Source organism: Podarcis bocagei (genome assembly GCF_964188305.1).
Source record: "Podarcis bocagei genome assembly, chromosome: 8".
NCBI lineage: Eukaryota > Metazoa > Chordata > Lepidosauria > Squamata > Lacertidae > Podarcis > Podarcis bocagei.
This window is the reverse complement of record NC_138133.1, coordinates 57508751-57535903: the sequence shown is the minus strand read 5'-3', so window position 1 is coordinate 57535903 and position 27153 is coordinate 57508751. Positions and strand designations below refer to the sequence as shown.

At 43.9% G+C, this 27153-nt stretch overlaps 1 protein-coding gene across 1 annotated transcript; it reads right to left on the bottom strand.

Moving 5' to 3' along the window:
• Positions 1 to 26515, bottom strand: ADHFE1 (alcohol dehydrogenase iron containing 1). Its single transcript, XM_081204803.1, has 14 exons — positions 26346 to 26515; positions 23403 to 23440; positions 18779 to 18822; positions 18318 to 18371; positions 17553 to 17707; positions 15708 to 15904; positions 14163 to 14240; positions 12495 to 12600; positions 11964 to 12116; positions 11221 to 11319; positions 3374 to 3452; positions 3154 to 3250; positions 1762 to 1919; positions 1 to 383 (listed from the first exon to the last, which is right to left on the bottom strand). Exons 1-14 carry the CDS (start codon positions 26498 to 26500, stop codon positions 300 to 302), a joined length of 1497 nt encoding a protein of 498 aa, XP_081060929.1. The 5' UTR covers positions 26501 to 26515; the 3' UTR covers positions 1 to 299.
• Positions 26516 to 27153: the final 638 nt, after the last annotated feature.

Genomic DNA, 27153 nt, shown 5'->3' with positions numbered 1-27153 from the left:
CTTTCCGAACTTGTAAAGTTTTATTTTTGTATCTGTGATATCTGGACCACTTCATGTGACATGCTAGGACGTGAATTACTGTACAGTTCTTAGGAAGGCAAGGGAGAACCATCAGTGATTAGTTCCAGTGACCAATAAAGGAAGCAGAAATATTTCGGATTGCAAATATATGTAGAAATGGGCAAGATTTCTTCAATTTAGAATATGGAGTTACACTCATTCATATGACAGTCATGAGTTGAATTGCATCATGCGAGTTAGATGCAATTGAAGAAAGCATTCTTTTTAAAACAGAACATCTAATACAGTTTCATGGAAGCTTCAAAAAGGGCGGATAATTCTTCTTCAGTCTGAGGACGGGGAGATAATTTAGTCACTCTTTCCTTAAAAAAACAAAAATAAATAAATAAATTGAATTATGTAAAGGTTTTGGCAATCATCAACAGTTGAGTACACACTGATGACTAAGGCTGAAAGTTCTTCAACAACTTAGTAACTGAGTGGAGCATATGCCTTGCTACAGTTTAAAAGATAGGGTGGAGATCCTTTTTTGGTCTGACAGACACATTCCTTCATGGAGAACAGTGGTGGTGAAGGCCAGAGGCAAAAGTGTGAGGAGCAACAGACTAACCTTTATATAGCAGACTGCATTCAAGCCACAAGTAAGTCAGAAGTTTCTACACACACAAACACACTCTTCCATCTTCCATCCAAATAAGGTATAGGTATTATTGTCACAGTCCAAAGACAAATTCCAGCCAGGCAAAAGCACCCATACGGGTATGAAGGGGAAATTGCCAAGAGAGAGTCCTGGAAGGCCTGATTTGGTTCACAAGACTGAAGTTCTTCACTCCTCGTTTGAGGCAATTCTATATATGAAATCTTATGCACAATGAATTTGGGAGGAAGCCTTCACATCTCCAAGCTAATCAGAGACCAAAAACTCAGTGCAGTGCAGTGCACAGCAGGTTTCTGAGGATAAACCTGTTTATCATTAGTGGTTCCTTCTTAGAGAATGTACAAAATAATGTATGGAGAAAAGTCAATATAAAAAGAAGTCGTCTCTGCCTCCTACAGTGGTAGCTTGGGTTACATACGCTTCAGGTTAGATATGCTTCAGGTTACAGACTCTGCTAACCCAGAAATAGTACCTCGGGTTAAGAACTTTGCTTCAGGATGAGAATAGAAATTGTGCTCCGGCGGCATGGCAGCAACAGGAGGCCCCATTAGCTAAAGTGGTGCTTCAGGTTAAGAACAGTTTCAGGTTAAGAATGGACCTCCAGAACAAATTAAGTACGTAACCAGAGGTACCACTGTACTACGAATGCTCTGCATAGCATAAAGAAAAATGGATTACGGATTTTATCCAATTGTTACTTGTTTGCTGCCACAGAGAAACAAAGCTGAGAAAGGAAAACGTTTACAGTAAATGTTTTATTTTAATCCTCTGAGCCCTTATGGTTGCAGAGTGACTTATATTGCAAGGACGGAAGGATCAACATCCGCCAGTGGTCTGAACATTTCACTGCCCTTTCTACATTTGTGAGTATGTTTGAATGTGTGGCTTATAAGTATCAGTTTTGATACCTATGCAAATGTATACTGTATGTTTAGGTTAGGACTTATATAAGCATCACTTACTGATATTAATAATAAGGATATTCCATCTGTTATATTCGCATCTTAAAAATAAATGATTTTTTTTTTAAAAAAAGGTAAGTGTTTTATTTTAGGAGAAATGGTCTTTGCCACCTGTCTTACCTGAGGGAGGGTACCTTTGACTAAGGAAGGGATATCGTCATTAGAATAACCAAGAGCAGTTAAGCCATCATCAACGTTCAGATCAAATAAGAATTTCCGGAGAGTATCTGCCAAAACAAGACCCGCATCTTTGGTTTTGGCAGTGCTGATGTCAGCACCTAAAATAAAAAGAGGAACTTTGAGGAAATAAAAAGAGATCCCTCAGCTGTAGCAGTAGCTGAATATACTAAATGCGCGTGCGCACACAAAGCAGTCATTTCTCTAAAAATGAAATGAAATAAACTGAATGAAACTATTTCCCAATTAAAGGAGTCTAAAAATATGATTTAGATCTAAACTGGAAGAGAACAGCAGCAACAAAAAACAAGTTAACTGGCATGAGAACCAATTGCTCTGCCCATTATGCTTTTACTACCATCAGTCTGATAGGTGGCAATAGATTGTGGAAAACACACAAAGGCTGTGAGTGACCCATGAGAGGTATAGTCACACTTAGCATTTTTATCGTGTGTTCACTAAGTATTGCTTAAGGCAAATATGCACATGCAGACTGAAGTTAGGATTGTGGGCCCCTTGCTCTGACTAATTCTTCTGATGAACACAAAACACCTATAGGACAGGAAGGTCATTGCAATGAAATCAGTGGAATCCAGGAATCACACATTGATGTTTGTGATATCAAAACTGTCCATGCTAACCTTTATGAGTCAGAGGGTGTTTCCAGATAGGTGTTTATTGCGAAACAGGTGCTCCTCATGCAAGTAAATATTTTGGTGTCCACACAACATAATTAGATTAAAATTGCCCATATCCCCATACCTCCATTTTATTCAAATTTACCCCATGATTTTAAAAAAAATATATGGCAGTGACCTCACTATAGTATTATTCCCTTGTCTGGAAGCACCCTGAGTCGGTGCTTGTTTCTTCTTTTTTAAGTGATAAATCAACAAATTCCTTTTTTTAAAAATCCTGACTGGTTTTGCTTGTCAGTAAATCTGACACATTAGCTGAGTCCAGTTCCCAACAGTTGCTGTTTTGTGGGTGAGATTCAATTGTATACCGGCAAATTCAGCTTGTACATTTAAGATGGATTTGGTGCTCTTCTGCACCCAAACCTCACCCCAGCTTCCAATCCAGACCTAGGAGCAGCTTGTGCCCATCCACTGGGGGGAATACCACTACATTGGGGAGGAGAGGGGATGACGTTGGTTCTAAAAAAATCCAAACCTACCAAAGCTCCTTATACCAGTTTGAGAACCCTCAAACAAAATAATATTGCATGTCTGTTGCATTAGACATAAAAAAGGTGCAGATCCTGGAAGGGCTGAATGACATTTGCCTATCAACCTCGAAAGCATGTACTCTCACATTTTATCAACAGAATCATACCCATTATCTGTGCAGCCTCCAAGTGACGTTCTGGACACATAGGGGCTGTGAAAGTAAACACTGCTGGGGACGTGAGGACAACGGAAAGACCATGAGGCTGCAGGAAAGAAAAGCACAGCATGCATTAACCAGGCAACCTATATTGTTCCAAGTTCAGTCCTGAAAGTAGCAGCAATATCATTTTCAGGCAAATTAAATAGCAAGTGCATTAAGTAGCTACCACTAAAGGGTGGTCCACATTGTAATCCTTTGCTTTGTAATTCTTCACCAAGCCAGAAATAGGATAAGACATGCCATGGCTAGAGGGAAAGAAAACCTTCGTTTTAGTATGAAAAGGTAGGAACATAAATAAACTCTACAAGCAACTAGAAAACACTCAACAGTATTTTGAATATAATTGATTGGAGGAGGTGCAGAGAGTCGCTAAGAGGCTTATGAATGCCTCTCTGACATTGCTGGTGTCTCAGTTGGGCCAAAGGGTTAAGAAGCACCTTGGCAATAACCCTTTCGTAACAACAACACCAGGGGAAAAGTCCCTGATCCAGAATTACTTGGGTGTCCAAAAGTGTCGTATGCAAGTATGTGGAAGCTAATTTAGGAAGAGGTTGATAACCATTTTCACCTGAATGCACAAGCAAATATCCCTACATTTCTCATTCTGGAGACAAATAGGGTTAGACCCTTTTTCACATGTGAAGTAGCTGCTCATCCAAATGGCAACCTCTGCATGTAGTGGATACAGGTTATGTATGGGGAAGACAGATCAGCGCTTCTTTTTCTTTTCTTTTATTACATTTTTATTTATAATTTTCATTTATATGAATTGCAACAATTATTTAATCAAGTTTTAACATTTTCAATTTCAGCTCCCTTCCCCCTCTTTCTGCGGTTCCTTACCAGATGTCAAAGAGAACAACAACTACCAGGCTTTTAGAAGATATCTGAAGGCAGCCCTGTTTTGGGAAGCTTTTAATGTTTGATGTATTATAGTATTTTAATATTCTTTTGGAAGCCGCCCAGAGTGGCTGGGGAAGCCCAGCCAGATGGGCGGGGTATAAATAATAAATTATTACAGTGGTGCCTCGCAAGATGAAATTAATTCGTTCCGCGAGTATTGTCGTCTTGCGATTTTTTTTCATCTTGTGAAGCACGGTGTCGGAAAAGTTTAGGAAAAGCTTCAAAAATCACCAAAGTCTTCAAAAACCTCAAAAAAGGCTACCACACCGCGTGCTATGAGTTGCTCCTCGAAGTCAAGTCGCAACTGTATTAACGGTTTTAAGAAAAAGGAAACAAACTTGCAAGACGTTTCCGTCTTGCGAAGCAAGCCCATAGGGAAAATCGTCTTGCGAAGCAACTCAAAAAACCAAAAACCCTTTCGTCTTGCGAGTTTTCCGTCTTGCGAGGCATTCGTCTTGCGAGGTACCACTGTATTATTATTATTATTATTATTATTATTTATCTTTGTCCTTTCCTGCATACTCCAAATTGCATTAACTTCTTCTTTTAATTGCCTATTCTCATATATATTTTTAAAATTGCAGGTTTTTACAATAATCCTGCCAATGTCTTGATCAGTTTACAGTTTGTTTGTAAATACTCAGTATACCACTTCCATTCCTTTCTAAAAAGTTTAGAATCTTGATTTCTTATTCCAGCAGTGTAATGGGATGATTAGCTGCTTGTGCGTAAAATCGTGCTCCCTCAGAGTTTGTGCGACTCCACAAACCTCTGTGTGTGACAGAGCTCCACAAACATGTCTGCTCTTAGTCACTCGTAGAGTCTGACAGTGGCTGTCTGCGGAAGCGTTTCCAGCAAAGAAGCTCCTTAACGGAAACGCGTCTCCTGGACTCACGGCGTGACAGTTTCCGGCGAGGTGTGGGTCTCCCTATGGGAGACTCAGATACCTCCCCACTGTTCTCGCTGGAAGCGTCTCTGAGCCCTCCCTCCTGCTCGCATTCCCTCAGAGATCCACTCCTCCCCCTGCTGGTTCCTGCCTCAGCTGTTGAGTCTCTTTCTTCCTCCCTGAGACCCTCCACCGCCTGATGCTCCGATGGCAGTTCCCTGACATCCACCTCCCCTCCAGGGCCCCCCTCACCCCCTCCCATTTCCTCTTCCCTGGGAGGTGAAGGGTTAAAACCCCGAAAAGAATCTTCTTCATCTTCAGACGTCTCGAACAATTCCCTCCATCGATCGCCGTCCTGGCTCGCTGAATCCTCCTCCTCTTCGGAATCTGTGAACCCCTCCAACTCCTCTTCCTCGTCGGTGGTGGCAAAGTATTTCCTTCGGAACCTCGCTACAGGCTGAGGTTTGCGTGGGAACCTCTGATGAAAAGTTTCTATTAAAAATTCGTCATTGACATCCTCTGCCCTAACCCAGGTGTTTTCCGACTCCGGTTCCCCTTCCCACATTACCAAATACTCAACTTGATCTCCCTTCCACCTGGAATCGAGGATCTCCGCTACATGGTAGCTGTGTTCCTTCTCCTCCATTGCTGGTCCCCTAGTGACCCCCCCTTCACTGTCCCCTTTATACGGTGACAGCAATGACCTGTGGAAAACTGGGTGCAGCTTCATGTGGTTCGGTAACCGGAGTCTGAAAGCCACTGGGTTGACCTGCTGCATGACTTCAAATGGTCCCAGCCTTTTGGGTCTTAACTTCTTACAACCCCCTTTGAATGGCAACCCTTGGGTTGACAGCCACACCTGGTCCCCCACCCTGATGCTTTCACCTTCCCTTCTGTTTTTGTCTGCCTGCCTCTTATATTCCTCCTTAGCCCTGTTTAAGTTGAGTTGGAGCTGGCGATGGATCGCTTCCATTTCTTCAACGAACTGTTCTGCAGCTGGAACGCTCCAGTTCTCCCCTTCCCCCCCTGGGAAGGCTCTGGGATGGCACCCGTGATTAGCCAAAAAGGGGCTCATCCCCGTGGACACGTTCTCTGCATTGTTGTAGGCAAATTCTGCCAACGCCAGCTTCTCCACCCAATCATTCTCTCTGTCATTCACATAACACCTCAAATATTGCTGGAGGACACCATTAGCTCTTTCCGCCTGCCCGTTGGTTTCTGGATGACGGGCCGTTGAGAAATTAACCTCAACATGCAGTAAGCTCATGAGCTTCCTCCAGAACCTGGAAGTAAATTGTTTCCCTCGGTCTGAAACCACCCTCAAGGGGGCGCCATGCAACCTAAACACATTTTCTACAAACAATTTGGCTGTTTCTTCTGCTGTGACCGCATGTGAGCAGGCTATAAAGTGGGCCATTTTAGTTAACAGGTCTACCACAACCATGATGGCTGTTTTCCCTCTAGACCTTGGCAGATCAGTCATAAAATCTATGGCCACTGCTTCCCACGGTCTTTCAGGTGTGGGTAGTGGTTCTAATAAACCTGCCGGTGCCCGCCTCTCCCCCTTGGCTCGTTGGCATTGTTCACACCCTCTCACATACTCCCGCACATCTTCCCTGACCTTGGGCCACCAAAATTCCCTGGTAACCAGCCACATGGTTTTGTGTTGCCCAAAATGCCCTGCTGTGGGGCTATCGTGCAGTTGCTTGAGTACCTTCTCCCTCAATTCCCCTTCGGGTATATATAACGCTCCCTTGTAGTACAATGCCCCGTTTCTCTCCTCAAAACCCCCGGGTTTGTCTCCCTCCCTCCTGAGACCCCGGAGTTTGTCCTGGGCGTATTCATCATGCACCGTGCCCTCTACCAACTCCCTTTGCCCCACCAATGCCGCCCCACACACCCAGCGGTCCTCTGGAATGACATGGGTCTCTTCGGGTGCTCCCTCCCCCTCCAAATATTCAGGTTTGCGTGAGAGAGCGTCCGCCCTAACGTTCTCTGGGCCTGGCACGTAACAAATCTCAAAGTTAAATTTGGAGAACTCCTGGGCCCATCTCAACTGCCGTTGGTTGAGCACTCGCGCAGTTCTCCAATACTCTAGATTCTTATGGTCCGTGCACACTTGCACCTTATGTTGTGCACCAATTAGCAGGTGCCTCCATTTCCGGAAAGCCTCATGAATAGCAAGAAGTTCCCGGTCGTACACCGTGTAGTTCCTCTCGGATTTGTTCAGCTTTCGCGAAAAGAAGGCACACGGTCGCCACTCTGACTCCTCCTTCCCCGACTGCAGAAGAAGCACCGCCCCTATGGCTCTGTCAGATGCGTCTGTTTCGACCCTCAGCTTCTTTTGTAAGTCCACATGCAGAAGTTGTTCTTCCGAGGCGAAGGCCCTCTTCAGTTCCTCAAACGCTCGCTCCGCCTCCGCCGTCCATACAAACTTCTTTTTACTGCTGAGACAGTCCGTAATGGGCGCCGTCAGGTGGGCGAAGTTTCGGATGAACTTACGATAAAAGTTTCCAAACCCTAGGAACCTCTGCACATCCTTCTTGGTTTTGGGTGTTTTCCAGTCCAGCACTGCCTGCACCTTACCGGGATCCATGGCCAATCCCTTGTCTGACAGGCGGTACCCCAGGAATTCCACCTCCTTGGTATGAAACTGACACTTCTCCAGTTTCACCCACAGCCTGTTGGCTTGCAGCCTGCTCAACACTTCTCTGACGTCTCTCACATGTTGCTCCTCATTCTCCGAATACACCAACACATCATCTAGGAAGGCAACGCAATTCTTGTAGAGCAAAGGACCCAGTACGTGGTTCATAAAAGATTGAAAGCACGCTGAGCCTGCTTGTAATCCAAAAGGCATAACGAGATATTCAAATGCCCCCAAAGGGGTAAACATGGTGGTTTTCCATTCATCCCCTTTCCTTATACGTATCAGGTTGTACGCCCCCCTTAGATCCAGCTTTGTAAAAATCTTTCCCTTCCTCACCCTGGTCAAAATATCATCAATCCTGGGCATAGGGAAAGTCACTGGTTCAGTCACTGCATTTAACCTCCTAAAATCACATACAAGTCTCGGCTTGTCCGTGTGCTTTTTATCCACAAAAAACACTGGGCTACCCCCCGCTGCTTTGGACTCTCTGATGAAGCCCCTCTTCAGGTTCTTGTCAATAAATTCTCGCAACTCCTGCATTTCTCTGTCTGACATGGCATACAACTTGCCCACAGGAAGCTGTGCTCCAGGGAGTAGATTGATCTGGCAATCAAAGGGCCTATGAGGGGGTAGTTGATCAGCTTCCTTCTCGCTGAACACGTCGCTGAGATCTGCATACTGTGGTGGTACCTTCACCTTCTCCATTACTTCAGTCCCTGCTAGGGTGGCTTGGGCCCCTGCTGAACCCTTTTCCCCTTTGCAGTGTTCTAAGCAATGTGCTGAACCAAAGGAAACCACTCTTTGATGCCAGCCCACCAGCGGATCATGTAGCGCTAGCCAGCTCATTCCCAAAATAATGGGAGCGCCTCCCAAGGTGGCCACATTAAACGCTATCAGTTCTGTGTGCCTTGCCACCCTCATTATCATTGGGACGGTCTGCAAGCTGACTCCTCCTCCCAACAACTCCCTGCCATCGATCGTGGTCACCTGCAGGGGGTTGCTTAAAGGGATCGTCTGTATCTGGTGTTCAGCAGCAAACTCCTTGCTCATAAAATTGCAGGAGCTGCCTGAGTCCAACAGCGCCTTTATTTTTAGGGGGTGTCCATTTTGCAGCTCTAGCGACACATCAATAACTAGAGCAGGTTGAGGAGCTTCTGGCACGGGCACTTTCACTGCTCTTTGGCCTGGCTGCAGTGCCCCGACTGTGGCAACCAGGCGTTGGCTTTTACCTGCTCCGTTTCTCCCTGCTCTCCTCCCTCAACAGCTCCCACCATCCCTTGCCATTCCTTCCTCTGGGGGCAGACTCTGGCAAAGTGGCCTGGCTGTTGGCAGAGATAGCATTTCCGGGCGCCTTTTCCCTCCTTCTTAACCCCCTCACTGGGTTTTGAAAATGCGCGCGCGCGCGCTGTTCCGATTTCCATCGGCTCTGCCGGCGGGAAAGCTGGCTCAGGAATGTCTGGAATGCGGAACTCCTTCCAACGTTCCCCTCTCCCTTCCCGCCTCTCCAAGGCTCTTGCCTCCTGACGCGCTCCTATGGTCAGCGCAGATTTGGTCAGCTGATCCATAGACACCGCCCTGGGGCTCCGGGACAGCTCGTCTTTCACAGCCGAAGAAAGACCTTCTTCAAATAGCATCTGAATAGGTGCCGCCGATAAATCCCAACCCAGTCTGTGAATCAGCATGGTAAACTCAGTCCAGTACTCACGGACAGATCGGCTTCCCTGCTTGCAAGCCATTAGCTGTCTGCGCACCACCCCTTCCTCAATATCGCTGGAAAACATGATATCCATTGCTCTAAAGAACTTCATCGTGTCCTTTAGGACGTCATTGTGCGTTGCCATTAGGGGTCGAACCCAGTCCCGCGCCCCTTTCACAAGATGCCCAATTACGAAAGCAACTCGCGATTCCTCATCAGGGAACTCATCGAACTGCACATTAATGGCATATTGCATCTCTGTCCTAAAGGCATGGTAATCCTTGGGGTCCCCCCCAAACTTCTGCACCAATCCTGGTACCTTTCTGGGGAACTGAGTGGCTCTCCCCTTCTTGTCTGCATCCTGAGCCCTTCTCTCCTCAAGCCTCGCCGTCTGCAGCGCAAGTTGGACTTCCAACGCTCGGTACCTTTCTTCCAAGCTTGGACCAGCGCCAACTCCTGCTCCTCCGGTTCCGGCTGGTTCGCTCATGATGCTTTCTCCTGCACAGGCAGCGTACAGAGACTGTCAGACTGCTGTAATGGGATGATTAGCTGCTTGTGCGTAAAATCGTGCTCCCTCAGAGTTTGTGCGACTCCACAAACCTCTGTGTGTGACAGAGCTCCACAAACATGTCTGCTCTTAGTCACTCGTAGAGTCTGACAGTGGCTGTCTGCGGAAGCGTTTCCAGCAAAGAAGCTCCTTAACGGAAACGCGTCTCCTGGACTCACGGCGTGACAGTTTCCGGCGAGGTGTGGGTCTCCCTATGGGAGACTCAGATACCTCCCCACTGTTCTCGCTGGAAGCGTCTCTGAGCCCTCCCTCCTGCTCGCATTCCCTCAGAGATCCACTCCTCCCCCTGCTGGTTCCTGCCTCAGCTGTTGAGTCTCTTTCTTCCTCCCTGAGACCCTCCACCGCCTGATGCTCCGATGGCAGTTCCCTGACAAGCAGGTTTCACCATTTCTGCATACTCCATCAGTTTCTGTATCCAATCTTCTTTTGTTGGAACCTCATCATCCTTCCACTTTTGGGGAAATAACTTTCTTGCAGCTGTAGTTGCATACATAAATAAATTTCTATACTGTTTGGGTAGTTCTAAAGGGACGCGGGTGGCGCTGTGGGTAAAACCTCAGCGCCTAGGACTTGCCGATCGCATGGTCGGCGGTTCGAATCCCCGCAGCGGGGTGCACTCCCATTGCTCGGTCCCAGCGCCTGCCAACCTAGCAGTTCGAAAGCACCCCCGGGTGCAAGTAGATAAATAGGGACCGCTTACTAGCGGGAAGGTAAACGGCGTTTCCGTGTGTGCTGCGCTGGCTCATTTCCCTAAAAAAAGGGAAACGTTGACAGCTATGCCGGAGGGACATTGCTATGCCTGATAACAAATCCTAAATATTGGATTCTTTTTGTGCCTGCCAAACAGCCATTTCATGCTTATGATCATATTTTATTCTCTTGTTAATTATGCTGTTTTAAATGTGGCTTTTTTTGGGGGGGCTATTGGGCTGTTGTTTTTATTTTTATTATGTATTTTGTGGATTTATATCTTGATTTTATTCTGTGAACTGCCCTGAGACCCTCGGGTATAGGGTGGTATATAGAGTTGCCTTGGCTTCCTTTGGAAGGATGGGATATACATTTAATGAAGGAAGGAATTAATGAATTAAATAGATAGATAGAGGATTATACATTTAAGCATATTTTAAACTGCTAAAGCCCAGTTTTAAGCGCTTTTGCTTGACAATGGAAAGGCCACATTGGACAGAACACTGTAACTAGCACGGATCATGCCCTCCCCATTGACAATGCATTCACATTTTATTGCATTTAATGGAACAAAAAAGACAACAGTTATGTGAGGGCAATAAAAATTGTTCTCAACTCACCAAAGATGTACCCCAGCATTTCCAAAGCCAATGCCGGCAGAAGCACTTGCCAGGTGCATGTTGGCCCTTGCTTCTTTATCTTCTGGATCCCTGATGGCTCTGTGCGGAACGCAAGTCTGTTATTCAAAAGGCAAATTGCACTGTAGGAGGCTACGAGGTCAACTGGTTTATTGTTGCATTGGTTTCATAGGCAAAAACCCTACTCGGTTGGGAAAGGACTCTTGTTCAGTGGTAGAAAACATGTCTGCAATGCAGAATGTTCCAGGATCAATTCCTAACATCTACTTCTAAACAATCAGGTGATGGGACAAATGATCTGACCTTGTAAAAAGCAGTTTTTCACATGAAAGACAATGCTCAAAATCAAGTGTTGTAGGAGAAAATCCCTTTTTCGAAGTCAGTGGAACTCATTAAGTATCTATTAGTAATGATCACACCAGGTGTCAGAAGAGAGTGCTATGACTTCTAGCACATGATTCCCATTGCATTTGTCTCAAATTAGTCGCTTTGTGCCATGAAGAAGTTTACGTCCTCTCTCTTTCTTTATGACTGGGACCTCAGTTATGCAATTTTGTATGACATATGTCTGAGTTGCTTAACTGATCCTGACATGTTCTTTCTAAAATTTGCCCTGGGAAGCAAAACCCTGTTATTAGACGCACCCCAATTCTCAATCTCCAAATCATCCATTGCAGGGCTCAGTAAAGAAAATTATACGCACCCTAATAAAATAAAACTTTTACCTCTTTAAATATTTAGCAACAATCCGTAATGCATGGATGGCCCAGATATCACTGATAGGGTTGCTTCCTTGATACGCTGGGCGGTTCATTGGGTTTGAAGGACAAGGACTGCGCTGATTGTAGGGAAGAGCAGTATAGGATTCAAGTGCATGGCTGGCAGGTTGGTGGGGGAGGTAGAAGAGGAAACAGAAAAATCTGAACTGATGTGGCTTGTCCCATTAGCATTTGGAAATCACTACTATTGAAAAACTAGAAGTGAGTGACTGTTCCTGATTATTCTGATTTGATTCTTATATCCCAAATCCCCAGTTTAGGGTTTGTAGCCTGGCAATGTCCAGAGGGCAAAAAGTACCAGGAAATCAGAGAAAAGCAAAGCCCAAGGAATTCAGCTGACAACTGAAACATTAAGTCAGACTTTTTTCTTCCTCTTAAATGCTTAATTGAAAAGGTCATCAAAATATACCCACACCCAAGAAACATAAAAATGTCTTCCAAAAAAATAAATCTAAACTACTTATAATACATACTTACCAAAGCACGTCAAATCCTCCATTAGCTGTCACATGCTTGGGCATATGGAGAGTATGCAAAGGGTCAATTAGGCCCAAGAAAGGCTTAATAGCTCTAGAAGCAATGCCTAAACATGAAAATTACATTAAATGGATATATTGAAAAAAGGACTTTCTCAAACTATTTTGAAACAATATTAACATTTATTTAAAAACACTGACCATACAAAGTGTTAGAACTGCCACAGAAACAGGGGGAAAGGGGAGAACTAAACATAGATGTAAAAGGTAAAGGTAAAGGTACCCCTGACCGTTAGGTCCAGTCGTGGACGACTCTGGGGTTGTGGCGCTCATCTCGCTCTATAGGCCAAGGTGGCCGGCGTTTGTCCGCAGACAGCTTCCAGGTCATGTAGCCAGCTTGACTAAGCCGCTTCTGGCGAACAAGAGCACTGCACGGAAACACCATTTACCTTCCCACTGGAGCGGTACCTATTTATCTACTTGCACTTTGATGTGCTTTCGAACTACTAGGTGGGCAGGAGCGGGGACCGAACAATGGGAGCTCACCCTGCCACAGGGATTTGAACTGCCGACCTTCTGATCGGCAAGCCCTAGACTCTGTGGTTTAGATCACAGCACCATCCGTGTCCTAAACACAGATGTACCTACTTCTAATAACAGATTAGCTGAATTCTTATTAAGAACATGTTAAAAAAATGAATCTCAGCAAGAATCTCTGAAAACAAGGGCCTTTGCTGTAATGTAAAACTGTAAAAAGCAAACACCGGTATCTTAAGTAGCTATGGAGATAAGCACACTTTGACCCCTGCCATTAGCCAAGAGAGCTGGGCCACTGGAAAGTAGCTGTTCCAAAAGAACATTACAGCAAGAGAGGTGACCAACCCAGTCCTATGCATTCAGTAGTGTAAGGAGCAGCTTTGGGGAGCTTGCTTCCCCTCTCTCTGCCAGAAAGAATGCTCTGTTCCAGCTGCCAATAGTCCTGGGATTACTGAGCTGAAGGGAAGCAAGCATACTTTGGTCTCTTACCATCAGCCAGTGCGTGGGTTTGATTTTGGCATTAATGGAATTATTGTCAGCTACCTTGAAGATCCTTTGATTGAAAGGGGAGGTGCAAACAACAGACTGACCTGTGGGGCCTGCCCACCTCCCAATCACACAATGTCATTATGACAGCACATGACTGACAGGTGAGTTGTCTTGTCCGCCTGTCAAAATTCCTATCATAGGGTTCCAACTTGGGATGTTGTCATAGCTTAATGTCTGCTGCTTTCTGAAGCAAAGTAGTTTTATCTTCCCTCCCCACCATTGAAGGGGGTGGGAGGCACATGGCTGCTGTCTGCTAGCGACGGTAGGAAGTGACTTCTCTGCTTTGTTGCTTTTGCTTGCAAAAGGTAGCCTTGCTTCTTTCCTTCCCACCACTACTTGGTGAGTTGGGAGAAACAAGGCTGCTTAGCAGGGTCACATCACACAACGTTTTCTACAAATGTATTGTCATCTCTTGGCCCTGGTATGACTTTAGCTGCAGCTTTCCACATCATGTATGTTATAATACATTAGAAAATACTACTCAGCTGGGGGAAGTCTTCTTGGATACTGTAAACTCTGACACAGTACCATGACATTGAAGAATAGAACCATGGTAACAGATGCAAACACATACAATTCTTACCAGTTTTTACTTTTAGTTCTTTATAATCAAAAATAGCAACCCCGGTGGTTTCACTTCCAGTCCCAGCAGTGGTAGGAACTTTGGAAAAGAGCAAATTAAATTTATTACTGTGTGCGCACATGCACAACTTCGTAAATCAACTTAGAAACTTAGATCCCAAGCGGCAAAATGGGGAGATTTTCATGGAGGGGACCAAAAAATGGAGATTCTTAAAATGCTCTTCCCTTAATATTCTGGGTGATGGCAGTCATTTTCCCTACCCCCAGCCCTGCTGCTAGTTCATCATGTACCATTCTGAGGAAGGATTCAGGGTGGTGGGAAACTGCTGGAAAGAGCAGTACCACTGTGGTAATAAACTGAGTGTGGTGGTGGGAAGGTCATTCCGCAATCTGGGGGCCACCACAGAGAAGGCTCTCATATGCTACCATTGCTGGCACTGGGCAATTGGGACAGATTAGGCATTCTGCTGGTTTACCGCCCACCCTGCTGCCCTTTATGAAGGCCTCTGTCAGGAAAAAGACAGGGGAAATGTGTCCCTATTCATTCTCCTTGACCTCTCAGCAGCTTTTGATACCATCAGACTTGGTATCTTTCCATCAGCCTTCTATCAGTTTTGGCTGGTGGCCCAGCTGTGCCCTTATCTAGACAGGGATAACCTAACTTCTGTCTTCAATGCTCTGGTGACCTCTAGGTTAGATTACTGCAACACGTTATATGCCTCTGAAGACAGTTCGGAAACTTCAGCTGGTGCAGAATTTGGTAGCCAGGATGCTCACTGGGACAAGACAGTTTAAATATATTGCACGGATCCTGGCCCAACTGCACTGGCTGCCAGTTAGTTTCCAGGCTCAATTCAAAGTGTTGGTTTTAACCTATAAAGCTTTAAACGGCTCAGGACTGTTTAATACCTCAAGGACTGCCTTCCCCATATGCACTGATCTTGACCCTGAAATCATCATCTGAGGCCCTTCTTGTACCCCTTCCACAAGAAGTCCGGAGGGCGGCAGCATGAGAATGGGACCTGTTCGGCCTGGCTCCCCATTCGTGGAATGCTCTCCACAGGGAGGCTTGTCTAGCACCAACACCAGGTATCCGGTGAAAATGTTTCTCTATAACCAGGCCTTTGGCTGATTAAACACTCTATGGCCTTTTAAATGAGTTTGTGTGAGGAGGGTTATTGGTTTGTTTTTTGTATTATTAATTTTGTGTTCTCATTTTGTATTTTTATGTTATGATCTTCGGAAGAAGTGGGGCATACACATTTAATAAATAATAATACCACTCTTCACACCACAGAGAGCAGCAGCACTGCCAAGAGGGCAGTGCTATTGTCCCATGTGAATTTATTTAATCTAGCTGATTGATTTACCACGCTAGTAGCCTGTTCTTTCTCCAAAGGGCTCAGAGCATCTTATTTTAAGTTCCAACAGACAGTCTTTCAATCAGCAGGGCTAAATCTGCTTTGCAATGAGAACCGAAGAACCAAAACCATCAGACAAGCTCAATCATCTCACAATCACACCCAATCAGGTCAACTTTCCTTACCTGCAATCAGCGGCTTGAGAGCAACTTTGACAGGCTTGCCTTTTCCAATGGGAGCATTGACATAATCTAAGAAGTCCGATTCTGGACTGGATGCATAGAGATCAGCAGTTTTGCAAGTGTCTATGACTGAACCTCCTCCTAAGGCAACATAGGAATCAAACTCCCCCTTTTTAGCAAACTCGATGGCATCCATGAAACTTGAAAAGAAAAGAACATGTGGTTCATTTTACCCTGCTCCACCCAACAGCTCACAGAGGGTCACAACGTAGTTAGAACCACAAAAGATCCCAGCATACACAAACCATCCATTGCACATGCATTAGTGTGCAAGCATGAAAACCATTTTTCTTCTCCTGAACAGCAGTTTTAATAGCCTCTAATATAGAGGGCATTGGGAACCCAGTGTTCAGGAAAGCTGAGGTAGGGGAAAAGCAATATTTCCACATGTGTAGTAGTTGGTGGGTTGGATCCTGGGTAAGATATATTTAGGTCCTAATGAAATCAATGTGAAAAGTTATATATTATCCTCCAGTATAATAATAATAATAATAATAATAATAATAATAATAATAATAATAATAATAATAATAATTTATTTATACCCCGCCATCTGGCTGAGTTTCCCCAGCCACTCTGGGCGGCTCCCAATCAAATGTGAAAAACAGTACAGCATTAAATATTAAAAACTTCCCTGAACAGGGCTGTCTTCAGATGTCTCTTAAATATGATAGCTGCTTATTTCCTTCACATCTGAAGGGATGGTGTTCCACAGGGTGGGCACCACTACCGAGAAGGCCCTCTGTCTGTAACCTCACTTCTTGCAATGAGGGAACCGCCAGAAGGCCTCGGCGCTGGATCTCAGTGTCCGGGCTGAACAATGGGGGTGGAGACGCTCCTTCAGGTATACAGGACCGAGGCCATTTAGGGCTTTAAAGGTCAGCACCAACACTTTGAATTGTGCTTGGAAACGTACTGGGAGCCAATGCAGATCTCTCAGGACCGGTGTTATGTGGTCCCGGCGGCCACTCCCAGTCACCAGTCTAGCTGCAGCATTCTGGATTAATTGCAGTTTCCGGGTCACTTTCAAAGGTAGCCCTACGTAGAGTATACCTGAAGGAGCGTCTCCACCCCCATCGTTCAGCCCCAAGGGCCTTCTGGTGATTCCCTCACTGTGAGAAGTGAGGTTACAGGGAACCAAGCAGAGGGCCTTCTTGGTGGTGGTGCCCACCCTGTGGAACGCCCTCCCATCAGATGGGAGCCTACGCCCACTTACTAGGGAGTAAGCCCCATTGAACTCAGTGGGACTTGCTTCTGAGTAGGCATTGTACAGCATTGCTGTAAACGGCAGCACTCATCATTCAGTGCACAAGGCAGGACTTTTTACACAATTGTATTATAGCAACTGAGCACAAATTTTTGCATGCGTAGTATAGTCAGGATTCCTGTTCAGTCTTAAGAAATTCTGGTGGAACATAAAGAAATGAAAAGGAGAAGGTCTCTTAAATATGCTGGACTTGTGTGACTAGGGCTTCGTATGGGAATTGCGCTAAGGAAGCTACAGAAAACCAGCACGGATCTTAAATTATCATTGTACTGGTATTGGAGAGGGGAGAACCATAGATTTCTATGCAGTGTTGTAAGATTACATGTGAAATCAAAAATAGGTAAATTTATTTAAGGTCATGGAACAATGTAAACATCCGTCCTCTGCGTTTTAACATCTTGGTTGCACAGCTGTAGAAGCCCTGTTGCTGCTAAGTCCTGATCTGAAGGCCTCTTTTTTGCAGAAACTTAGATGCAAAGTAGAAAAGGGCAGGTTGCACAAATATAGGAGAAAAGTAGTACCTCTGGTCTGTTGGCTCCACCCTTACATTGTCGTATATTTGGAAATTTATACCATTTTTTGTCAGAGAATCCAAGACTGCTTGCATGGGAGGGAGACGAAAAAGGTTCTTATCAGTCATCACACAGACTTTTTTAACACCCAAATTCTGCAGGTCCTTCAGTGAGGAAAAAGTAGTTAAAACCAAAGAAAAGAAAAAGGAAACAAACAAACAAACCCCAATCCCAAAGGAAAAGAAACCTTCCAACACAAAATTCTACATATCCCACTTGTTATTTGACTGGTCACTGTGAGTCCCCCCCCCCATCTTTTCCAGAACATGAGATTGCAATAGACAGTAAACTTGATTTATTTGTGTAAATTTGATTCCTTGGGTGGATTGCTGTAATTTATTTGTTAAATTTATACCCCTACCTTTCTACCAAATGGTGCTCAAGACAGCTTCCCATTCACTGGAAAAGAAGAGTCTGCTCAGTTTTTAAATAATGGCAATTGATTTAATCTCCATATGAAGATGATTCATCAGAGAGACAACATATAGCCATTAACATATGCAGTAATTTATCTGCCCACAATCCTAAACTTCTTGGTTGCAATAATGCAGAAGTTGGTCCCTGTCTTAAGCTCCACCTTGTAGATGCAGTAAACTTTAGGATTCAGAAGTATATTTATTCTAATGTAGCTAAAACACACAATTATTTATAATGCTATTTTTAATTTAAAAATCAAATAACAGTCCTAGTGATAATATGGAATTAATGGCTTACCATGCCTAGTTCTTTAGTAACTCCTTCTCCATATCGGATACTAGAAACAGCCATCTGTAAAAGCCAAGATATAATACATTTCAGAAAAGAGGTTGTATGGAGCCTACAAAACTCATGTTTTAAAATAACCAATGTGTATTATATATTCAAGAAATAGTGGATTTAAAATGAGCACAATACAGTGGCACCTTGGTTCTTGAACAGCTCAGTTGTCGAACAAATAAGCTCCCAAACACCACAAACCCAGAAGTAAGTGTTGTGGTTTGAGAATGTTTTTTGGAAACCGAGTGTCCAACGTGGCTTCCGTTTGAGAGCAGGAAGCTCCTGCGGCCAATTGAAAGCCGCGCCTTGGTTTCTGAATGGTTTCGGGAGTCGAATGGACTCACCGAATGGATTAAGTTCGAGACCCAAGGTACCACTGTATTGTTTCAAATATAGTTGTCAAACTTAATTAAGTTTACCTCAAAAGCATAGTCTGTTTTCCCCGTAGCAGCATGTTCAATACCTGGAAAAGAAATTATACATCAAAGTTAGCAAGCCCAGGCACAGCACAGGAAGACACATCTTTGCTTATGTTTTAAAAAAGCTCCTATTAAATGGATATATTTTTTTTCTTTTGAATTGTAAACCCCAAGATGTTAATGCAGGCATCCCCAAACTTGGCCCTCCAGATGTTTTGGGATTACAATTCCCTTCATCCCTGACCACTGGTCCTGTTAGCTAGGGATGATGGGAGTTGTAGTCCCAAAACATCTGGAGGGCTGAGTTTGGGGATGCCTGTGTTAATGTGTCATCTTTGGGATTTTTCTTTTTGTTAGTGTTCACCATTAAGATGTACTTGCTCGCTTCAAAACATGACATTACTGACATGAAAACAGTGGCAGCTACATGTATAGCACCCATGCAGAGGCCACAATTCACACAAAAGGCACTTCCATATGAGTACAGCTTGGCCACGAGCCAGGCACAGCCCCACATGTTCCTGAGGTGATTACATACAGCCAGCTACCATGTATAAATCTGCCCTTCATAAACATTTTCAACTAGAATCCCTCTAGCAGCTCTGAATTTTTAAAACGAAGATAACAGTGAGGTGTTGCCAGGTATCAAATCATACCAATAATATGCCTTTTGCTTGATCTTAGCAGTTTGGAAACTGGATTCCTGACCTTGCAAGTAACATCTGTCTGTGTCTCACAAAATTTAATGTTGTTGTTGTTGTTGTTGTTAAAAAGAAACTGAGCTCAAACAAAGGGAGGAAATATGGGCAAAGGATATTACTACTTCACCACTGGGGAAATCTGTAAGAAAAATAAGTCTCCAGAAAGACAAAATTCTCTGCAATCCAGCTAATGCAGTCTCTCCTCAAAACCTTCCAACTTGTCCCCAGTCAAGCTTGCAAAAATCTACCATTTGCCCGATAATAAATGTTGGAAATGTAAGGAAACTGAAGGTACATTCTTTCACCTATGGTGAACGTGCCCAAGGATTAAGACTTTCTGGGAGATGATTTATAATGAATTAAAAAAGGTATTTAAATATACCTTCTTGAAGAAACCAGAGGCCTTTCTCCTGGGCATAGTCGGCCAATCGGTGTTAAAGAAGGACAGAACTTTCTTTATGTATGCTACAACAGCAGCAAGAATACTTATTGCAAAGTATTGGAAGACACAAGAACTACCCACTCTGGAAGAATGGCAGATGAAAATGATGGATTACATGGAATTGGCGGAAATGAATGGCAGAATCCAAGACCAGGGAGAAGAGTCGGTGGAAGAAGATTGGAAGAAATTTAAAGACTATTTACAGAAATATTGCAAAATTAATAAATGTTAGAATGATGTTGGATTGAAGTTAAGGGGTTTCTAGCTGTAATGGTATAAAAGAATATGAAAAAATTGGATTTTTAACAGGTAAAAATTTAATGCTATAATATATTAAGATTAAAGATCAGGATAAAATAAGGAGGTTAAGGAATTGCTGAACTAATAAATTGAACTGGAATACAAAAAAGGGAGGTATGAGGAGGTCCGGGAAACAAGTAAATGAAAGATAAGTGACAAAAAGATGGAATTGTTTTTAACTGTTTTTTTATTTTGTATCTTTTCTTTTTTCTTTTTCATTATGTAATATTGTGAAAACTTTAATAAATATTTATATATATATAAAAACCTTCCAACTTGTCCTTGTTATAAAAAGTAGATCATATCTCTTACACGCTTTGCTTTATTATTTTTTTGCTAGTAACACCTGTCTGATGAAGGATACTTAGTTTAGATACTTCCTTCCAGGATTTCAGAGGCCTGCTGGCCCAATAAAAAATATCATCTCACCTTTGTGAGTCTCATTCTGTGGGAGCAGCACAGCCATTGTTGCTGGGAATTCTTACAATGTCTCTTGCGTAGAAGTTCTAGACTTTCACTTTAATCTTTTAATTTCTTCTCAGAACTATCCTTTCAAATTTCATAGAAAAAAAACTACACGGTCACTAGCTTCTTCCACAGTGGGATGCACAAGGAGAGGCAGAGAGACACAGAAAGATGGAGAACCCCCACCACATACAAAAAGTCAAATCTTGCCCTTCTTACCCCAGTCAAAGAACAAACCACTCCTTCTGTCTGGTAGCTGAATTAAATATTTAGTGTTTGAATTCATGGCCAATGAGTGAAGCAATGATAATGAGCCTACAGATACTTTGGGGTGCACTGGAGTGGTGACCCAAATAATTAAACCCATAAATATATTAAAAATCCTTTTTGTGCTCCCTATTCATGCTTACGTCTGCTACCCTTGGCTACTTTTCCTACCATCTTTCACCAGCCCTGTTCATGGTTGATTTCCCCTAATGTCTGAGTCTGTTGTCGTTTTCGTAATTAATTTGACATCCCGAAGACATGTCCAAGCCACTTACACTATTTTGTTTTGATGGTTTGATAGATCTCCTGCTGCTTTATTATTTGGCAGAGCAAAGCTTTCGTTAAAGGCTTTATTGAGCTTGGAAAACTATATTGTTTCCCTTGGACTAGATATACTTATGAAGCATAGAATGTTTCTTTAGGAGGAGTCACAGTAAAGTCACGCCTTCACAATCTCACCGCTGTCAAAGAATGTTTATAATTTTGCAATTAAAAAAGCTGCTTTTCTATTAAAATATTCCAAGTGGCATGTTTAATGGCAACAAAAACAACAAGGCAACATAATAGCAATATACATGTGGATTCTTCCATAACCTGCAATGTTTACTTTGTAAATCATGTTCAGTTCTGCTTAATTCCACAGCACAAATCTCAAACAAGTGTTAGCAGATGGCGTATGTTCTGTTCATCCATAGAAAACTCAGAGCAATTCACAAACAGCTCCTAATGATCTCCCATTTGTGCACTTATCAGGGCCACACCTCCTTATGCTTCACTATTGCCATGGGATTGGGTGCACTGAGACTACAAAATTCTAACTCATTTAAGACTCAGGTCCCATCTACATTGTACTTTTAAAGCAGTATCATACCCCTTTAAACAACCCAGGGTGGATGCAATCCCGAGGGGGACATGGCACGAAGGGTGCCCTCCGAGGTGCAGGATAGCCACTTGGGTGCCCAGAGCGGCACGCGCACCCTGCAGCCAATAGCGGAGTGAGCTGCCCATGGCAGACATTTGGCGCGCCGCCCACCCGTGACTTCCAAGCCTCCCGCAACCTGTCAAAACAAATGGGGAGGGGGGAATGCCGCTGGCAAAGAAGGGCAGCTCTCCCCCTTAACCCAATGGCCTGGGGTAGGCTTGGGAGTCGTGGGCAGGCAGCGTGCCGAATGTCACCCCCCTCAGTGATGACACCTGGGGCGACCCGGAAGACACTTAGCAAATACTGTGGACTGGATCACTACTATGCACATATATTTGGGGTTTTTGGCTGGCTATTTTGTATCTAATTACCATCTAGTTGTGTGTCTATTGGGAAAACAAAACAAAACTCCACCTGGATTGGTCTGATTCTGTTTTCTCCTAAAGAAACCAGGGGTGAATGAATGTTAACTGGCACCCGGTGGGGGGGGCAGGGCAAACCTCCCAGTACGGCACATGTGCGGCGGCGCTACATCCAGCACAGGTGCCGGATGATTTGCAGTCGGCGCCGCTTGAACACCATACAGACGGTGGCAGGATCCTCTGCTTGTAGCTGCAGCGGCAGTGGCAGAATCCTTCACTTGCAGTTGTAGTGGCGGTGGAGGGATCCTGCCTCCGTCTGTATGATGCTCAAGTGGTGCTGCTACGTATGGCGCATGTGCGTGCATCATGTATATGCCATTGGGCAGTTTGCTGCCATCGCCGGGATCCTCTGCTTGCGGCTGCAGCAGAGATCCTCCACACACAGCTGCGGCGGTACGATGGCAGCAGCTCATGCCACCGTGCTAGGGGGTGGCGGGGCGAGCCCCCCACGGGGTGCCTTCTCGTCACCCCCCCGGCACCCCTTCCTCCACCACTGAGAGGAACTATGATAAATCTCACTGTTTCATTTTCCTTTCTTTCATTTAACGTTATCACCATTCAACAGATTTTTGTAAATTGTTGATTCATAGTTTGGGAGCACCTGGCTGGCTTAAAGCTATGAACGAAGCTTCGCAACATCCTTGACATGCAGCCAAGTGGCGAGGATGTATGATGCCACTGTTTCTCCTCTGTTTCTGACACAAACAGTATACATGTTGAGAGCCAGAAACAGATAAGCCATGGGGATGGCAACTTTGCCACACCTATAATCTGTTGCTATGAAAATGCTGCAATTTATCCCCCATAATGGGGAAGTGGGCACTGGTTTCCTGCTACAAGGGTGTGCAATGAGAATGGCGAAGAATTTTAAAGGAGATGAGTGTCTGGAACAAGAGAACCTATCTATCAAGGCTCATGATTTGCTTGAGAAGCCACTCCCCAAAACACATGAGCTTCAGAAGCAGCCCCTGACACATTGTGAGGAGATGCTGTCACTAAACTAGTTTTCTCTTGAGAGGTATTGTTGATCTAGTTTGCATCCTAATGACTGTTTAATGGGAACTGGAATAATTGACATAAAGACACAAAATAAGTACAGCCTTACCTTGAGTATATGTGTGGGAATGGGCAGGACACATACATCTAATGAAAAGAAAAAGGGGAAATTATTTGTGTAACAAAGCACTGGAAAAGTAAGGAGTTCATCAGTATTGGCTGTTTACACATGGCAGTTCAAAGTGGATGGATGCATTGTGTGTGTGTGTGTGTGTTTAACCTGTCCCCAACCAAGTGGGAGCATACACTTTTCGCACATTTTATCCCAATGTTTCTGAATTTCATTATCTGTGAATAATGTGATAAGTACAAAAAGTCCAACATAAAATTACATGTTACCCGATTGTGGATGCATTGAAGCACATTGCGTGGGGTTTCTTTTTAACTGTGTCATGACATTTTGCTGGATGATGCCATCTAGCACCACACCCCCTATCTCCAGTGGAAAAGCACTCCTTAGTGGGATGCTGGTGCATGTCATATATTTTTTAAACCACTATTTTGTACAAGTCTGGTATATCAGAAAACTTGCATCTAAAATAAACCCCAAAACTACACAGGTAAACAAATGCCCACAGGTTTCTGGAACTCAAGGAGGGTGTGGAAGTTCTGAGGCGAGGGGATAAGACACAGTGTGAATACATCCCATCCCATCAAGCACAATCCACCAGTGTAAATGGAAAACACAGAGATCAAAGTTGAATTGAAAGTGCCCATGTGTGGATCGACATGCACAGAAAAATCAGATATGTGCAACCCATGTGTGCATGAGTGCACAGTGTGTGCATCATATAAGGAACTAACATATCAGTATAATGAATTTGTTAATATTGCACTGTTTCTCTTGCAAATCTATCCTGCCATCTAGTGTCTCAAGGTGGTGATACATTTTCTTGCTGGAATGCTCACCCGTTAAACCTGTTTACAAATGTTTGTACAAAGCTCCAATATAATTTGAAGACAACTTAAACCTATAAATAGAGCATGCCCATTTAGGCATGCCAACTGTAAAGTAAGATTCTCCACCTCTTGTTGTTTCTAAAGCTCATGAATGGAAATGCTTCTCTGCTCAGAACAACATTTCTATTTTACTTCTTGTCTCGTCCAATTAACACAGAATCAATAAATTGTTCTATTTATTGTGGATTCCTTCTGAGCACCCTACGCCGAGACCCAGAGTAGGTTTCACTGTTATTTTAGACCCAGTCCTAACCATCATTAGGGTTCAAGTGGAATTTATGCCCAAGGAAAATAGTCCTTATGATTTGGCCTGACCTTCTGCATATTTTCTTAAAAACGAGTTCACCCGAGTTCAGCATAAGCTACATTCTAGCAAATATGATAGGGATTCAGCAGTGAAGCCTGATGCTATGCCAGTTTACTCAGTGGAAGGAAGTGTGTCCTATTCATAGGAGCAAAGGAAGTTGTCTCATATCAGGCAACCCTATTTCTGCATCTTACCCAGTACTGCCTACTCTGACTGGCAGAGGCTCTCCATAGTCTCAGGAGATTCCAGAGACTGAACATGGGGCCATTTTCATGCAAAACATTGTGCTCTGTCACTAAGCTATGATCTTTTCTGCTTTCGTTTTATTCATCTTCAGCAACAGCCTTGCTCCATTCAAACATCACATTGGCTATTCTCTAAATAATGTTTCGGAAAACTAGGAACAGAACAGACTTCCTCTTGCCTTTTCTATTTTGTCTAGGTATTATCTGCTGGATCTCAAAGTTAGGCAAAGCTATTTTTAGCACTAACCAGAAATGATTCCAAATCATGGTTTTCAAAGCCACTTCATAGTACACCATGGTTTAGAGGCGAACTATGGTGCCAACCTATCAGTTCGAAAGCACGTCAAAGTGCAAGTAGATAAATATGTACCGCTCTGGCGGGAAGGTAAACGGTGTTTCCATGCGCTGCCCTGGTTTGCCAGAAGCGGTTTAGTCATGCTGGCCACATGACCTGGAAGCTGTATGCTGGCTCCCTCGGCCAATAAAGCGAGATGAGCGCCGCAACCCCAGAGTTGGTCACAACTGGACCTAATGGTCAGGGGTCCCTTTACCTTATGGTGATAGAAGCCAGGAAAGGGAAGAGGGAACTGGTGTGTGAGAAGGAAGGAATGTGGAGGAGGATGCAGATTTGGCAGCACAAGAGTCCTTATATAAGTAAATTTATTTGGGGACTTTGTAAACAGATATTTTGAAATTTCAATGTGATTGAATGGGATCAAAATTATTTTTTATTACCTAGAGTCTTTCATAACATCTCCCAGGAAACATTTTGTTTGGGTCTTAATTTGTATGCATTTCCAGTTAGTGGCAGCAATATCCATTTATCAATTTTGTAAGGAGGTACTTTCTTTTATCTGTGCTGAATCTGCTACCGGTCATTTTCATGGGACAGCCCAAACTTTTGCAGTTTTGAGAGAGGAAGAAACTCTATCCATTTCCTCCACATAATGCAGAATTTTATATGCTCAAGTTGTATAATAGAAAATTCCTATTATAAACCTATGGATCTCCTTCCAAGGAAAAGCTCATCAGAAGCAATGGTATGCCCAACTGGCAATAATATATATTTATAATGAACTCGTCGTACTAGGTCTGTAATTTTGTTTCGTTTTTCTGTCCAAAGCTGCTATAAAGTTTCAGCAAACACCAAAGTCCAATTTGGTAATCTCTTAAGTACTCTTTTGAAACAATCAGGTGTTTGAAAAAACAACAACAAACCTCTAGCTTTCTACTCTCCCTTTCACTCAGCAAAAAGGAAAACAGAAATGGCCACGTTAGTGGACAACTTCCAAATATAAGGTGGGGCATGTTTCTTAAAATTCACCCGTTTCCATGACTTTAGAACCTGCAGATTCCTCAAACCCTCGTTATGCTTTTGTAAGGCTGCAAAGGGGCTGAGCTTCTCCAGCTGATTATAACTTTGTGGGAAGCAAGTTAGGCGCTGTCACGCGAGGAACAGGGGAAGGCGCAAAACACTTACGATGCCCGTTGCAATTGCTTGAGCAAATATCCCACCCTATCGCGTCCTCCGGCCATGGCTGAAACTACTTGGGACCCCGAGGCATGATGGGAAGTTGTGCAAACCTTGGAAGGGGAGAGGCAGGAACGGTCGTTCCCCTCTAAGTATTTGCTCATTGGAGCCTTTCCCCGAACAGTGGTAGGCGGCCAGCGACGTATTTCGAAGACTTCAGGATTAATAAAATATTGCAATCGTCGTACTCTTTTCCCTTTGTTAATCTATACTCTCCAGCCTATTGGGCACGATTTAACACTTTCGATCCGATCACCTTTCAAAACTTCATTCCTTAACTTTTTGGGTCTCTAGCTTGGTGCAGAAACAAGAGGGGACGGAACCCTCCCAGTGCGTTGCTGGTCTTTGCTAAACGGAAATCTGAAGCCCATTTCCAAGTTTTTACTTGCAAACTGAAACCAAATTTTGAAGCACTGTGAATAGATAGAACGTTCAGTCTCAAAAACAGCATTTCACAAAATTGTTTTTTGTTTCTTTATATTGTAAAGAAGGCATTGGTGATTGTTTCTAGTTCAAGAAAAGCTGGTGCATGTAAGAAACGTCTTGACGACCAGCAACTGATTTTTAATAGGGCAAGAGCCATAATATGAATTAATCAAAAGTTGCAGGAAGAGCATAGCTAGCTACGCCCAGAAACTTACAGATGACTTGTGAGCTGGTCAAAAGGACTCTTCCCCCACTCACCCAGAACGTGAACAGCAGCCTGCAGTGATTGCACACATCAGTTCACTTCTATGTGCAAGACTCAGGTGGCCTC